General features: G+C 40.5%; 1 protein-coding gene and 1 long non-coding RNA gene across 11 annotated transcripts in view; both read right to left on the bottom strand.

Moving 5' to 3' along the window:
- Positions 1 to 15492, bottom strand: part of LOC139550672 (zinc finger protein 521-like) — a 161241-nt gene extending 145749 nt beyond the window's left edge. For 9 of the 10 annotated variants that reach the window (XM_071361719.1, XM_071361727.1, XM_071361722.1 and 6 more), the window contains exons 1-2: positions 14837 to 15492; positions 283 to 339 (exon numbers count right to left, since the gene is read on the bottom strand). In XM_071361719.1, the coding sequence (XP_071217820.1) occupies positions 283 to 339; positions 14837 to 14876 (97 nt within the window). In that variant the 5' untranslated portion in view covers positions 14877 to 15492. The remainder of the gene's footprint in view (positions 1 to 282; positions 340 to 14836) is intronic. The other variant, XM_071361721.1, reaches the window with a different exon arrangement.
- On the bottom strand, positions 2653 to 4004 carry LOC139550673 (uncharacterized). The gene is made up of 2 exons (XR_011670105.1): positions 3820 to 4004; positions 2653 to 3436 (listed from the first exon to the last, which is right to left on the bottom strand). It is a non-coding gene; the product is annotated as an uncharacterized lncRNA (long non-coding RNA).
- Positions 15493 to 17539: the final 2047 nt, after the last annotated feature.

Here is a 17539-nt window from a genome sequence, read left to right as displayed (position 1 = left end):
TGAATACAATATACACACAATGCATGCATTTTACAGCATCTGATTTAAATGCTCTCTCACGCGCGCACACACGCGTGCGCGCGCACGTGCACACACACGCACACACACACACACACACACACACACACACACACACACACACACACACACACACACACACAGGTGAGCAAACACACAAGGAGCAGTAACATATCTTAATGGTTGAAACACACTTCATTCCATAGATCACACGCACGCTCCACTTTCCAGACCCGAATTATGAAATATGAAATGGAGCATTACCGCTCGGATTGGCAGTCTGCCCAGGACTGTGCTGCTCCTCTATCACATTGTCTTCTACTGCCAGAAAGAAAGAGAGAGAGGGGGAAGAAGCGATTAACAGCAAGAAACCAAAAACAAGTTTCCACTTGTCAGACACACTGAGACTTTCTTTCCCCCTTTTTTCTACACTATCTTTTTTCTGTTTATTATTTACTGCATGGAAACTCCAGGAGATTTCAACAGCTCAAACTGTTTTTAAATGTTTTATTTTATTTCACCTTTATTTAACCAAGTAGGCCAGTAGAGAACAAGTTCTCCTTTACAAACTCAACCAGGCCAAGATAAAGCCAAGCAGTGCGACAAAAACAACAACACAGAGTTACACATTGGATAAACCAACGTACAGTCAATAACACAATAGAAACATCTATGTAGAGTGTGTGCAAATGTATTAAGATTAGGGAGGTAAGGCAATAAAACGGCTATAATGGTGAAATAATTACAATTTAGCATTAACACTGGAGTGATAGATGTGCAGATGATGATGTGCAAGTAGAGATACTAGGGTGCAAAAGAGCAAAAAATAAAAATAACAATATGGGGATGAGGTAGTTGGGTGTGCTATTTACAGACAGGCTGTGTACAGGTACAGTGATCGGTAAGCTGCTCTGACAGCTGATGCTTAAAGTAGGAGAGGGAGATATAAGTCTCCAGCTTCAGTGATTTCTGCAATTCTGGGGTTTGGGAATCCATAAGCCTTTCATATGTATGAGGTTCGGCAACAAGGTAGGCAACATTTAAGTCATTTACATTTAAGTCATTTAGCAGACGCTCTTATCCAGAGCGACTTACAAATTGGAAAGTTCATACATATTCATCCTGGTCCCCCCGTGGGGAATGAACCCACAACCCTGGCGTTGCAAGCGCCATGCTCTACCAACTGAGCCACACGGGACCACGGCAACCTCCCACGTAAATAACATATTGGACTGAGTAATGACATTATGAATTATGAAATTCTCCCAAGAAACCCTCTCCCAACATCAACAGTGACAAACTGAAAAACACCTTGATGACTGCATTAGTGAGAGGATATCTCTGAGAAAAAATAACACCCCATGTATTAGACAGAAGATGTAGATAAATAACGCATTTAGACTAAAATGGTACTGTCACAGCATTAATCTAGAATTTTGGAGGATCGGTCTAAGGCACTGCATCGCAGTGCTAGAGGAGTCACTACAGACCCGGATTCGATCCCGGGCTGTATCACAACCGGCCATGATCGGGAGTCCCATAGGGCGGCGCACAATTAGCCCAGCGTCGTCCGGGTTAGGGGAGGGTTTGGCCATTGTTGTAAATAAGAATTTGTTCTTAACTGACTTGCCTAGTTAAATAAAGGTTTTTGGGGGTATGATATTTATTCCTCTGTAACTTTCTCACACATCATTCCTCACAATTCATTCAGGACAACGGCCTACAATGCCAGCCATATCAATATATTTCTGAAGTGATATTTGGCTGTACAGGCTAGCATGAGGGACAAGAAGTACCTAGCCACAACGAGGTTTGCTTTTAGAAAAGTCAGCTAACCTTCTAAGTTACCTTGGTATAACTAGCTAGTTAACTTTCTCTCATGATTATAAAGACTACAAAATGTTAATAAAAACAGCATATTTTATTGACCTAAAAGGTTAGCTGTGTTAGCCCAGTTGCTAGCTTATCCAGGGTCAGTGATACATAGAGCAACCATGTAATGTCTATCTATGGGAACAACTGCAATTATTTTGCAAGCAACATTGCTAAAATGTATAAAATAACATTTCATTAACCTCATAAAATGTTATCTGTAATGCTCATCTCCTGTAGCCTAAATTACAAGGGTTGGATTTGCACTAAACTGTACATGTTAGCACTTAAAAAGCATATACAAAATCTGGTATATACTGTACATTGTCTACTGGTATCATTTTAAATTGAGAACATAAATCTCAACATGTAAACATTGTGTGAGTTTAGCTAATCTCTGCTACAGATAATAGATGCCCATATTTATTTATTTAACCTTTTAACTATACATGTCAGTTAAGAACAAATTCTTATTTACAATGATGGCTACCCCGGCCAAACCCTAACCAGGACGACGCTGGGCCAATTACGTCCGGTTGTGATACAGCCTGGAATCAAACCAGGGTCTGTAGTCATACATCATACTACATCATACTGTAGGCCTACGGCTGCATTAGTGATGCATGCCATATGATAATGTGCAAAATGGATTCACATAGCTGATATACTGAGAGTGACAATCAAATAAAACAGATTGGAGAACTTACAACTAGACAAAAAGGAAATGTTCATTTGAGAATACAAAACAGAAACACAGACACATTAGAGACAGAACCCCTCTTTATTGCAGGATTGTGATGATTAATCAACATTGACACTAGTTCATTTTGAATAATGGTTTAACAGTTAAAACAAGTTTAAACACTTCAATTCAAAGAATCAACACTTCAAAATGTACAAATAAGCTAAATCGTATGTAAAGATTAGACATCTTAGTGTAAACAACAATAGATAATTGAGTAGTAACAAGTAGGCTATTATTACTAAAGCATAATTTCAGGCAGGGGCGCAACTTTCACTGGGGACGCGGGTGACATGTCCCCCCACATTCTGAAATGGCATTTTTCCCCCCCGAGTTTTACCATTGGAATGTGATACAAAATGAGGCAACGGTGTGCTTTAGGACCATGCACACTCCTCCAAGCGGTCGGGTAGGCTGTTTGGAGTGTTTATCCAACTGGATAAAAAAATTAAATGATGTCCCCTCCACTTATAAAACCAAAGTTGTGACCCTAAACTCCCAGCAGACCTCCAGCATGGTTTGCTGGACAGAACCCTGCACTCCCAGCAGACCTCCAGCAGGGTTTGCTGGACAGAACCCTGCACTCCCAGCAGACCTCCAGCAGGGTTTGTAATCGGTAATAGCGCCAATTGTAATAGGTTTATTATACATTGTGAGTGATGTTAAACTGTATTTTTGTATGCAACATTTGCTAACATAGGTAGGCCTACACATACAATCCATGGCAATAGGATATACCCATTGTCTCTTGGGATATTCATATGGACCTCTCTCCTCATCTGCAAACAGGCTTTCACAGATTTCCTGAGGACAGAAAACATCACAAACAAACAAACAAACAGGCTTCATTATCCTCAAAATAAACAGCACTGAATATGTTGCTATTATCTCTGTCTTCAAAGTTTCCCTCTCTAGGGACTGGAACTGGAGAATATTTTCAAAATGTCCTCCCACAAAAAAAGACCTGCCCTATCCAGTAGCCTACACTGTTCCTTTACTGACAGCTGAAGCTGGGACCAGAACCGAGTTTGGGAAACCCTGAGCTAGTTGATGACATTTAATTAACTTAGCTAAACAGCTAGCTAGCAGCTCCGTTGAGTTAGCATACAAAGTGACCTACAGTAGCCAGCTAGCTAACGTTAGCTGATAATACATCGTTTTTTTACATAAAAACTGTGTTTACTTACTCGAATAGGTTATTCCACTGCCTCAATTTTCTGGGTCCTTACAAAAGAAAAATAATTGGCAAAAGTGCAGCCAGCAGCCATGTGGATGAATGGAGACGAAGAAAAAAGTACATTTGTCACTAGAGCGGTTTAGAACGTGTTGTGACATTTGACTTTACCAGCGTAACACGGAACCCAAACCGCCATCGTGCCATCGTGCGCTATCGTGCATAAATGTATTTAATATTCTCCCCCACACCAAACGCGATCACGACACGCAGGTTAAAATATCAAAACAAACTCTGAACCAATTACATTAATTTAGGGACAGGTCGAAAAGCATTAAACATGTATGGCAATTTAGCTAGTTAGCTTGCACTTGCTAGCTAACGTTAATTTGTCCTATTTAGCTAGCTTGCTGTTGCTAGCTAATTTGTCCTGGGATATAAACATTGAGTTGTTATTTTACCTGAACTGCACAAGGACCTCTACTCCTTTAATCCACACATAAAACGGCCAACCGAATCGTTTCTAGTCATCTCTCATGCATGTAACATGCTGACCAGACCGGACACGTCGCGTGCGCGAGCTTCGCAAAATAAATTTTGAAATTCATGTTATTCAATTATTGCAGCCACACTGCTCGCGAGCGCCAACATTACCAAGGGCTAAAATAGAAGTCATTCCTATTTCTGACGCAGATCGCGCTGAAAGTCCTACCTCTCCCATCTCCTCATTGGTTTATAGAAGCACGTGCCATCTCCTCATTGGTTATACCCACGTGGGTGATTGAAAGACGAACTGTTTTGCGTGTAGTTGTGGTAATACTATGAAAGTTTAGATGTGATCACCATATAAGTTCAATGATGAAAAAGCCTGGAAGGAGGAGAGATGACTAGAAACGATTCGGTTGACCGTTTTATGTGTGGTTTAATTTGTCGGAGTAGAGGACCTTGTGCAGTTCAGGTAAAATAACAACTCAATGTTTATATCCCAGGACAAATTAGCTAGCAACAGCAAGCTAGCTAAAAAAGACAAATTAGCTAGCAAGTGCAAGCTAACTAGCTAAATTGCCATACATGTTTAATGCTTTTCGACCTGTCCCCAAATTAATGTCATTGGTTCAGAGTTTTTTTGATATTTTAACCTGCGTGTCGTGATCGTGTTTGGTGTAGGGGGACAAAATACATTTATGCACGATAGCGCACGATGGCGCACGCGCGCAGCCGGTTTGGGTTCCGTGTTACAGTTAGTCCTCTTTCAATTTCAACAAATATAAATCACAGACTGCCGGCCACACTTGACAACTTTCAAACTAGCATAGGTAACAACTACCCGGACAGAAAACAGTGACGCACATATCACACCACCCCCACAGAAGATTAGTTAGAAAAATCTTTGGAACATTCAAACTGTTTTTGCAATACAAAAATTCCAAGGGACAACGATATGATTTTAGTGATATGGCAACGTGAGACTACGGGGATATTAACAATTCATAGGACTATAAGATATTTATAATATTATTTATATTTCGTAGTTTTGAAAGACCGTGTTTATATGTATTCATCCAAGGCCAGTTCACAACGTGGCATATTTGTGCGATTTTGAGGTTTAATTTGACCGAGTATGACCGTGCATTCAGATCAGCCCCCAGTCAGTCAGTGATAGGTAACTGAACACTTGTCAAAGGAGTGATGGTTTGATCAGCGTTAAGATTAATTCATTAGCTACACTAACTACATGGCAACCAACCCTTATTTGATACAATGTGATATTGGCCTTGACAAAAATAACTTTAGCTTGATGAGGCCTGATTTCTTCACGTGGGCACTGTTTTGAACTGGGTGACGGTGAGGGGGTAGAGAGTTCCTTGCAGCATGTCAAGTACAGGGAACTAAATGTATTTTAGCAGCGGGAAGAGAACTAAAGACTCTCCCACCTGTTCTCTGTAAAATTAGGGTCTCACCAAGGACTTCTGACGCCTCGCTGTTCCTCCCCTGCAGTTGAAATGCATTCTCCATTATGCCTTCTCCATCTAGCCTTTCATTTCCCTTCAGCAGAGAGAAAGGGGAGTCTGACAGGACCTCCCAGCAGGGGGAGAGTGGCAGTGTGACTGCCAACACCAGAAACCAGCTAGTGACACTTTTAAACAAAGGCAACAAATATCCTGTACTTTGTATAATTAAGGCAGGGATCTTATGGTGGTGAGCAACTTATTCTCAAGTGAGCTGGAGTCAATGTAGAGAGTGGTGTCAAACCTCGCTGGGGAATCAAGAGGGAAGAGTCAAACAGCTTCTTATGAAGACGGTAACGCGAGAGATGGGAGTGGCAATGTCTCCATCACTTGCCGGAACCGCTGGCCGATATTGAACAATAGTTTCAGTAAAGGAGATCTTCTTCAAAGCTGTCTTTATGACATGCCATGTTTAGGAAATGTGTTTCATTCTACAAAAGGAAGAACAATAGGTCTGCACTCCTACCAGAGTTAATCAGACACCATTTATCCAATTTGTGAGAATACAAAACTCCTCTGATCTCTGTTAGTTAATTTGTTAAACACATCACTAAAACGGGAGAGATGAGGAGTGGCAGATGAACGCAATGTTGAATGTGTCCCCATAGAGCACCGTAAATAGAGAACTGTGTCTCTGTATCTTTCCGTATCACCAGTGCAGAAGCCTCGCCTCGTCCTGTGGAGACATACAGGCCTTAGAGAGTGAGCCTGAGTCCCTGTGAATCTAATGAGTTTGTCCAGCTGTGTTGATCACCTTGCATCCAGGATCTTTTAAATGGACCAGGATAGAGGGGGATCCTAATAAATCGCCCATGGTTTGTACATAGATTGGTTGGTTGGGTGGAAGGATTGTGTGTGTGTGTGTGTGTGTGTGTGTGTGTGTGTGTGTGTGTGTGTGTGTGTGTGTGTGTGTGTGTGTGTGTGTGTGTGTGTGTGTGTGTGTGTGTGTGTGTGTGTGTGTGTGTGTGTGTGTGTGTGTGTGTGTTTGGAGGAGAGCTGGAGTTTTTGTTTTGATTACCGTCCCTGTTGGCGAGATAAGGGAGTTGAGGCAGAAAATTCCATTTTAGAATGCCATCAGAACTTATCCATTACAGCAGCATCAGCCATGATTTGATGATTTATCACCACTGTGAACTTATTAAAAAATGACAAACCAAGCCATTTTTGTTCTTGATGTAAATTCCTTTTTATTTCCATCACTCTGTGGGATGTTTCCGTGGATTTGACAGGTGCTACCTAGGTGTGCTATTGGTCATCAGAGCTAACCTGTCAGACATGCAAATAATTTACCCATAGTATTTCTCCAACAATGACAACTCAGCAACGATCAAATACACATTTCATCAGCCATTGATGCAATACTCAATGAGAAATTAATAATAATACCCCTGACTCATTTAATAAATATATACTACAGCTGCCTGATAACCATCTCAACAAGACTGGAATATATATATATATAGAGACACAGTTCTATATATATATATATATATATATATTATACGAGCAGACAAACAGAATATCACTTCAGCAGCCGACCAGCTATCAGTTAATACATTTTTGACAAGGTACATTGTAAAACTCTGCCAATGACACACTGTTTTTATTATTATGCTGCAATGTTTTGTTGATATAACATACACATGGGACCAAATCAACACTGCTCCTTTGATTTTATACATGTAACAGGAATAATGTAATCTGACTACAAGTGTTGTAGCATCGAAGGTCCGCTGATTAACATATACAATCCAATACAAAGTAATTTAGGAGAGATTGGCAATCCCCTGGCAAGAATCAATCCTTCAACATGTAATCTACAAATGAATTACCAACCAATAAATGCAAACCCAAAGAATAAGACTCATGGCCAGATGTCCTCAATAAAAGCAATACAGTGAAATGTCTCTTAGAAGTCATGTAGAAAACACAACACAATCTAATGAAGAAGTGAACGGGCAAAACACAACACAATCTAATGAAGAAGTGAACGGGCAAAACACAACACAATCTAATGAAGAAGTGAACGGGCAAAACACAACACAATCTAATGAAGAAGTGAACGGGCAAAACACAACACAATCTAATGAAGAAGTGAACGGGCAAAACACAACACAATCTAATGAAGAAGTGAACGGGCAAAACACAACACAATCTAATGAAGAAGTGAACGGGCAAAACACAACACAATCTAATGAAGAAGTGAACGGGCAAAACACAACACAATCTAATGAAGAAGTGAACGGGCAAAAAACAACACAATCTAATGAAGATGTGAACGGGCAAAACACAACACAATCTAATGAAGAAGTGAACGGGCAAAACACAACACAATCTAATGAAGAAGTGAACGGGCAAAACACAACACAATCTAATGAAGAAGTGAACGGGCAAAACACAACACAATCTAATGAAGAAGTGAACGGGCAAAACACAACACAATCTAATGAAGAAGTGAACGGGCAAAACACAACACAATCTAATGAAGAAGTGAACGGGCAAAACACAACACAATCTAATGAAGATGTGAACGGGCAAAACACAACACAATCTAATGAAGAAGTGAACGGGCAAAACACAACACAACCTAATGAAGAAGTGAACGGGCAAAACACAATACAATCTAATGAAGAAGTGAACGGGCAAAACACAATACAATCTAATGAAGAAGTGAACGGGCAAAACACAACACAATCTAATGAAGAAGTGAACGGGCAAAACACAACACAATCTAATGAAGAAGTGAACGGGCAAAACACAACACAATCTAATGAAGAAGTGAACGGGCAAAACACAACACAATCTGAGTATCACTTGCTCTAATCCATCAAATTAATTCCTGTTGCGTGAAAGGCTGTAAGGCCATAAGTAAAGAGGCTGTGTGTGTGTGTGTGTGTGTGTGTGTGTGTGTGTGTGTGTGTGTGTGTGTGTGTGTGTGCGTGCGTGCGTGCGTGCGTGCGTGCGTGCGTGCGTGCGTGTCTGAGAGAAGAAGGACTGCTAGACACACACACACACATACAAAGCCCTCTATTCCTGGATACGCGAGCGGTGAGCAGCAGCGTGATTCATCTGGTTGGTTACAGTGAGCTTGGACATTACAATGTGGAGCACAATGGCTGTGTAATCGGCCCTGACTGACCGGGAAGGAGACACTCGCCACAGGGACTACAACTCAATTTAGCTGGGGTCACCAGGTCAAACCTCCTCAATTAGTGCTGGGGGAGAGGGGAGAGGACACAAACTGCACATGAATAACTTTCTTAATGAGCATTATTTGAACTGGTGCTGATTAGGGTCATAAATAATTTGCAATGGAGGAGCCATGTGTTAATCATACACTGTTATGTTTGTAATCCTTCATGTATTATTATAATGTAAACATGTTCTGAATATGAATAGTAATTCTGAAGTAGTTTGAAATCGAATAATACCTTATTGAAAATAATAATACTATCAAAGGATAAATAATCATACTAATGTATTATTTTATATTATGATCATATTTATTAAACAAAAATATTAATACTTTATGTATTTTATTCAAACAAATTTGTCAGGAAATCAGTCATTGACAGCAGATCGGGGAGGCACCATCTCCCAGCAGACAGACAAGCCATGACAACAGGAGACACACGCCATGAAATAAGAGTAGATATCGGCCAGCTCCCGTGGCACCCAGACAGGCCCAGCACAACTCACTGAGCCCCAGCCTCCAGCACATCAAGAACACTGACAGCCATGTTAATGGGATTTCTATGGCTCCATCATCATTTCCTTAATGATAATACTAACCATATTTTTGAGTCACATTAGAAAAGTGTTAATGGGTGTTATATCACAGATCATTAATTGTAAAAATAATAAATAAAATAGAATATCGGGAGCTTATTAAAGTAGAAATGGCATTAGAGCTTGCTAGAGTTTAAAGTATAGGGAAATAAAATTGAGTGAATAGCATATCTACTCTGTCTCTGACTTTAATCATTAAAAGCAAATGAGTGCAGCTCTTATTGCATTTTTTTATAATTATGAATACATACTGAATAATTATTTTTCATTAATATTCGCAACAACAAAACTCTAAAGCTCAAGTACTGTATGGCCTAGTTGCAATCACTTGGTTTTCATTAGGTACTGTAAATTTGGTTTTCAAATCGAAAAAAGTGGCTATGGATCCACGGAGTGCAGCACATCTGCCTAGTTCCATATTGGCCAGGTTGGACATCAATAAATGCATCGATACTGGACTAGAGATGGAGACATAGTTTAACTATGGTTGAACTCTCAACATTTGCACCACTTTAAATCAACCCCTCTAATATGACAACAATAAAGCCTGAACGTCAATGACCTGAAATAAAATTAAATCAAGTCATATAGACCCAATTCAAAAGACAAAATGGTGAGGAGAAAAAAAATGTGTTTATCAAGGCAAAATCTAGACTGTTAACTAAGCTAAAACGGGGTTATTTTTGATAGTACGCCTATAGGACACAGACGATCTATGTTCGCTGTTGATTTCATAGCATTTTCTTGACTGTAATAAGCATTCATACTATTTCCATATCAATGAACCCATATCAAATGGCATACAGTCTTCTTCTATCCAATGCCAATTCCCAGAGTTCACTCATGTTGTGACGGAACTCATCTTGTGATAAACATCAAATATTTAAGGTGTATATGACATGACAACGATTTCATCATACTCTGCTATACATTAACTAAATTGTGCAGAAAATAAATGTATGTATGCAGACGACAGCTACCCTGGAAATATAGTTTTCAGCCAATGAAGACAGAGGACTGGGAGAAAGTGCTCTAAGAGAAAATATCAACCCAGTCTCTCTCTCGCGCTCTCTGCTCAGGAAGTCAGTGAGCAACGTGGCAGGCAGTCATATGTTCTGTATGTGCAGAATCTGCACTAATCTGACTGAGGGATCGTCCTTCTATTCCTCTATCACTGCAGATCACTGTGACTGAACAAGCTTCTGACCCAACACTTCAGCATTCACATCAAAACAAAATCACGATGCACCCGCCAGTTTAGAAATGCAGATGGAACAGGATTGAGTAAATGTCAGTGGCGAGGGTGAAGTGTTTGCATATAAGTGAATTATGTGCGGTCTTGTCCTGTGCCATCTATTCCCCTGAGCATTAACGTCGCCGGCTACTTCTCTCAGACTTAATTGAAACGGGACTTGTAACGTTGCCCTTTTCCTCAACGGGACCAAAACATAACCTCTGACTCCCTCTAGCATCCAATCGGCAGAGAAGTTAAAGGGGGACAGATTCCACAGAGAAAAGAAAAGGGGAAAGATTCCATAGACAGAATAAGAAGAAAAAGAGAGGCGACCATCAAGGCTTTATTTTGTCCTCTTTCTTGTAAGCATTTCACTGTAAGGCCTACTACACCTGTTGTATTCAGCATTTCACTGTAAGGCCTACTACACCTGTTGTATTCAGCATTTCACTGTAAGGCCTACTACACCTGTTGTATTCAGCATTTCACTGTAAGCCTACTACACCTGTTGTATTCAGCATTTCACTGTAAGGCCTACTACACCTGTTGTATTCAGCATTTCACTGTAAGGCCTACTACACCTGTTGTATTCAGCATTTCACTGTAAGGTCTACTACACCTGTTGTATTCAGCATTTCACTGTAAGGTCTACTACACCTGTTGTATTCAGCATTTCACTGTAAGGCCTACTACACCTGTTGTATTCAGCATTTCACTGTAAGGCCTACTACACCTGTTGTATTCGGCATATGTGACAAATACAATTTGATTTGATTTCTCTCTCTGTACATGCTGTCTCTCAACCTAAGTCAACCGATAGCCTACCGTACGCCACCGTCTCCGGACATGATTGGGATTGACTGTCCCTACATGTGCTATCAGCGTCTGACCTTACTTTATCAGTCACAGAACAAAGTGAAAGTTATTTTACTGTCAGGGTGAGACATGGACACTGACCATGTCTCTAACCCACACAACACAATCAATGACACTGTGATCTGAAACTCTGCAATTACAGTCTGAAAGGTAAACTACCTACAGTAACAGCTACCATTACATTCAAACACTGCCCACTGTCTCTAACCCACACAACACAATCGATGACACTGTGATCTGAAACTCTGCAATTACAGTCTGAAAGGTAAACTACCTACAGTAACAGCTACCATTACATTCAAACACTGACCACTGTTTCTAGCCAACACATGACAACCAATAAATAATACTCTGCTACTACATTCTGAGGGGAAATATAATCTGACAGACACCACCTAATGCAAACACTGAAACTATGCAAAATCCCCAAAACAGATGAAAAGGAAGGCTGTCTTGTGAACATCAGTATAAGTGTGACTGCCTCCCTACGGATAGAGGTGGACAAAGAACAATAAACAACATCTGCCTGCTCTCTTCTGAAAAATCTAGGATGGGTCCACATTTCATTACAACTTTACTTAAAGACAAGACAGTTGTGGAGAACATATGGGAGTAGAAACCGTTTCTGCAACTAAGCTGTTGCATTTGGATTTCAATAGCAATTCAAAAACAAACACTAAATGTCATCACTCAGACAATATTTAAAATATTGCATGCAGTCTCTCTCTGACACATACTGTTTACTCACACACACTCAACACGCACGCACGCACGCACGCACGCACGCACGCACGCACGCACGCACGCACGCACGCACGCACGCACACACACACACACACACACACACACACACACACACACACACACACACACACACACACACACACACACACACACACACACGCACACACACGTACACACACAGAGAAGAAATGTACCTATACACTAAAGAAATGTGCACACACACACACTTGTAGCACATCTGCTGGTTCAAACAGATAATGTCTAAGTGATTTATCTTTGGAGAATAGAGAATGTCATTTCACCTACAGCATCAAAACCAGTCAATGCCACCAAAGTGTGAGCTGCAGACAAAAACAGAAATCTATCTATAGAGGCGTTGTTTACTGTGAATATAACCAGCAGACACAGACACACTTGAAACAGTCTGTGACAAGAACAGTGAGATGTGCATGATACACTCACACTCACATTCCCCTCTCTCCTGGGTATTGATTTAAAATGGTCGCTGTAGGAATTTTACCATAGACCATGTAACTATCCTTGGAGATGAAGACTTCCGAGAATGAAAGGGGAGAAAGAAAGAGTCAACAGACCACAAGCTGAGACAGTGAAATTGTGGACAATTATTTGCTGAGCAAAATACAATGCCTGTCAGATGAACTGCAGCTCAACCTCGAACCCCAGCAGCTACCATACCACAAATACTAGAGAAATACTGTGTGTGTAAAGCTGGCTACCGTAAAACCGTGTAACTGACAGTTATGGATGAAGAAATCATTAAAATAAAATAACTGTCATAACTGTTTTGGGGGAGGGAACATGGACTCTTCACAACGTGATGAAACTTTGTTACTCCTTGCTGAAACAAAAGGTGTTGTTGTAGCAAACAAGTCTCCCAAACGAGTCGCCCCCTCCCCCACACAATGCAGCAGCAGCGCACATAGAAATAGAACAAATAGAACAGGCTTGGAACCTCTAACCCTGGAGATTTGACTGTAAACTCATGGGTGTACACTACACTCGCAATGGCTTCCTAGTATTGTGATGCAATCATTTCCATGGTAATGTAGAATGTTCATTCAAATGATGTTATATGACGTGGCTCATGCAATGGAAAATATTTTTGGTTTTGTCAGTTAAGCTGAATCAACAAATCCCAGCACATATTGATGGGTGCACTTCCTGCTTTTAGTTCTTGCTTTTACTTCCTGCTTTGCTCCTATGGGCACATTCACAATGGCCGCCTATATGCCATCACTGGCTTGAATGGGGACAGGTGTTCTATTCATCATTTTTCTATGGCAGCTCATGCAGTAAGGAGCAGAGGAGAAAATGTGCTTAAATGGTTTTTTAAAATAATAATGCATACATTTTTTTGTTATTCGAACAGTGACCCTGGTCATTTGGCTGGCCAATTACGTCATCCAATATTCCATGACCGTCACAGCCCTATGTGTGTGTGTGCGTGTGCGTGTACGTATCTAAGAGGGTGAAGTTAGTGTACATCTCAGAGTATTAGGATATATACCTTTGGTACATATCATAATGTGACCAATTAAGAATAAATTAAGACAAAGTCCATCTCAAATGAATGTGTACAAAAATAATGTATCACTTTGGAAACTGAGAGTCTATCAAATAAATACACATCACATGTGGATGTAGTTCTGCTTTATGCTTATAATCATGTAATAGCATTCCTTATAATATAGGCCTAATGTGGAATAGATTAAATGGTTGATGAAATGAAAAAAATCCCCACTATTGACCAGTAATGATAAAGTTATTAGGTAATCTGACAGTTCGTGAAATCTAATTATCAAGGCTCTCAAGGAACAGGTCAAACGCAAAGTAGTACCTTCTAGCTATCAATTTAATCTACTAATCTCCTCCTCCACAAACACACACTTTATTAAAAATGATTCCTCCCATTTAATATCAGACTCGCGTCACGTGACACTACAAATCAACCATTCCAGCAGACAGACAGCTCAAGCTCCGAACTTCAGCGTCATTAACAGATCCAGATGGATCTCGCCGCGTTCCATCACATCGCTCGGGGTAGCCTATTCCGTATATAGCTGTCTCATTTCTCCCCTCTCTAGCTTCCTAAATGTACACAAATTAAAATGTTACTATACCATGAGGGTTTTTTCCTACAAGAAAAATGCATGCGCCAGGCGTTTCCAAATGAGTATGTAAAAAAGGGGGAAACACTTTTAAACGAGAGGAAAATAGTATCTAATCACTGTAAAAACATGGATTCACACTACCGTATACAAGTTGATTTAATCTAAAACGTTAGTTGGTGAATTTGGTTGGTTTCCACACCAACATAGTTTACGATCTTTTTCAGAGGCATCCAACATATCACTTACCTTTCAATGATCTTGGTTTAGCTTGCTTGCGGCGCGACATCCTACAGAAAACGCTGAAGTTGCTCAGTTTCAGACAGATAAATTGGATTCACTAAGGATATCCTTTTTAAATTTCACTGACAATAGCAGCGAGTGTTATTTTACCATTACAAAAAAATGTATATGGTCTGAATATCAGTTGCGATTATTTTGTGATGAGTAGGTGGATGTAACCTAATGTTAAAATCCAATTAATCGGTAGGCAACTCTATTTAGTTCAACTGCGTATCGGGAAAAGTGTCAGAATATAGTGGTACCGTCATGCGCTTCCATTCTCCAGCAATACACATTCGCGTGTACTGTAGGTATAGGCTAATGGTCGTTTAGAAATAAAAGCTGAACTGTTGCTTTTAGCTTCAGATCTCAAATGCAGTCGCGTGAGAAAGACATAAGCAAAACGCCTGCTGTGAGAGAGCAAAAATGAAACAAAAGAAAAAAAGAATAACAATTTTCCCTGCATATCCACCTAGAAGCATCAAAACTCTTATAGAGTCTTCCTTTTCCCACTCCAGTTAGCTAATCATGGATTAGGTTCGGAATCTGATCTAAATCTACGTCTAAATTGGTTTAAAAAGAGGATGAAGAAGCAGAGAGAAGATGGAAGCTCCCTCCTCATCACAAACCTGCAAGGTCTTGGACTGCGCTGTCGCTCCGGTAGTCCACATAATAATGGAAAATGGAAGCAAGGCCCCCAAAGCCATCAGGATGGCTCCAGAGGGGGCCCCTACCCCGCAGGGACTCGCTCTGTACGTAATCACTGAGGAAATCATTGTCAGCCTGCCTGCACTCACACACAGACAGAGAGGCATGATTAAAATCCTCGGGATCATGGCAAGATGCGGATTGCTGGATCTGCTAGTCCCCGGATCCGGAGTCGAACTCACAACCCAAAATCTGCTTGGTCGCCCTCGCAGTCTCGTCTGTCTCGGCTCGCGGTCGACCACTCTCCGTCTTCGGCAGACGGACTGGTCCCCCTTCTGGTAGAAACGGTTAAGCAGGGAAGGGGTTTTTTGTTGTGGCTGTTGACATCCCTCATGTGAGTGGTAGGCAACCATGCCATTTGGTGTTTGGGAAGAACAATTGAACATGCTTGTTTGAAATATTCACCTATTGCAGATTAAAAGAAATTGCTATATTAATTATAGATATTATATTATTAATTTCTGTAATATACATGCGTTATTACTATCTAGCCTGTTCCTGTTTATTGTAATACAATTCATCCTCCGAAGTCAACAATTGATTTCATTATTTGTGTATAAATAACAACAACAAAAAAAAATCAAGAGTAGGCCTAATATAAATCTCCTTGTTTCAAGCCAGTTATAATATACAGTAGTATACATTTAATGATTTATACATATCCTTTTTAACTTTAGGCTGACATGTTCAAATCAAACATCAGTAATGATACAGGTCATTGGATGACCTCTCTCTCTCTCTCTCTCTCTCTCTCTCTCTCTCTCTCTCTCTCTCTCTCTCTCTCTCTCTCTCTCTCTCTCTCTCTCTCTCGCTCTCTCTCACACAAACACACACACACAGACTCTTTCTCTCTCTCTTTCTCTCTCTCTCTCTCTCTCTCTCTCTCTCTCTCTCTCTCTCTCTCTCTCTCTCTCTCTCTCTCTCTCTCACACACACACACACACACAGACTCTTTCTGTCTGTCTCTCTCTCTCTCTCTCTCTCTCTCTCTCTCTCTCTCTCTCTCTCTCTCTCTCTCTCTCTCTCTCTCTCTCTCGGCAGTGTCTTGTTATAGAGGTGCTGGCTACTGGTTTAACTCCCCACGAATGTCCAGGTCCATACCCCTGCTATGTGAAAATTAGATCCAGAGAAGGAGTCCTGTGGTGGGCTTCTCACTCTGGCCTCTTCCCCCCACATCCTGGTAGAGCGACGCCACTGCCAGGGGCCTCATAAAAAAAAAATCACACAAACACAAGGACATCTCTCCTTCATGCATTTTTATTCTGTTGAATTCATAAAGAATGGAGGCTGAGAGGGAGAGAAGAGTGTTGCTCGACACCTCATATAGACATGTAGAACAGTAGAACAGTAGCACAATGGAGTCTAAATACTTACGAAATATCACATGCACCTCCAAGTACATCTTGGTACCTGTATTACAGTGTAAATTAAGAGTTAATTTCCAAATCTCTATATCCATCAGTTTTTCACATTTGTGTTTTCACCAGAAATGATTGCTTATGGGTACCTTAACGTGTGTGTCAAATATTACTGTTCTCAGATTTTTTAAAATGTTTTTTTTCTCAAAATGCTATATATCTATTGTTTAGTTGTCACGCCCTGACCATAGAGAGCTTTTATTCTCTATGTTGGTTAGGTCGGGTGTCACGTTCTGACCTTAGTTACTTTTTTATGTCTTTATTTTAGTTTGGTCAGGGCGTGAGTTGCGGTGGGCATTCTATGTTTTGTAGTCTAGGTTTTGTATGTCTGTGTTTGGCCTGGTATGGTTCTCAATCAAAGGCAGCTGTCGATCGTTGTCTCTGATTGAGAATCATACTTAGGAAGCCTGTTTTCCCACTAGGGGTTGTGGGTAGTTGTTTTCTGTTTTGTGCTTATTCCTTACAGAACTGTTTCGTTTTCGTTCTCGCTCTTTATTATTTTTGTCATTTCAGTGTTCAGTTTATTTTGTTTATTAAAATGAAC

The sequence above is a fragment of the Salvelinus alpinus genome, chromosome 23 (genome assembly GCF_045679555.1).
Source record: "Salvelinus alpinus chromosome 23, SLU_Salpinus.1, whole genome shotgun sequence".
Classification (NCBI taxonomy): Eukaryota; Metazoa; Chordata; class Actinopteri; order Salmoniformes; family Salmonidae; genus Salvelinus; species Salvelinus alpinus.
This window is presented reverse-complemented; position numbering and strand designations above follow the sequence as displayed.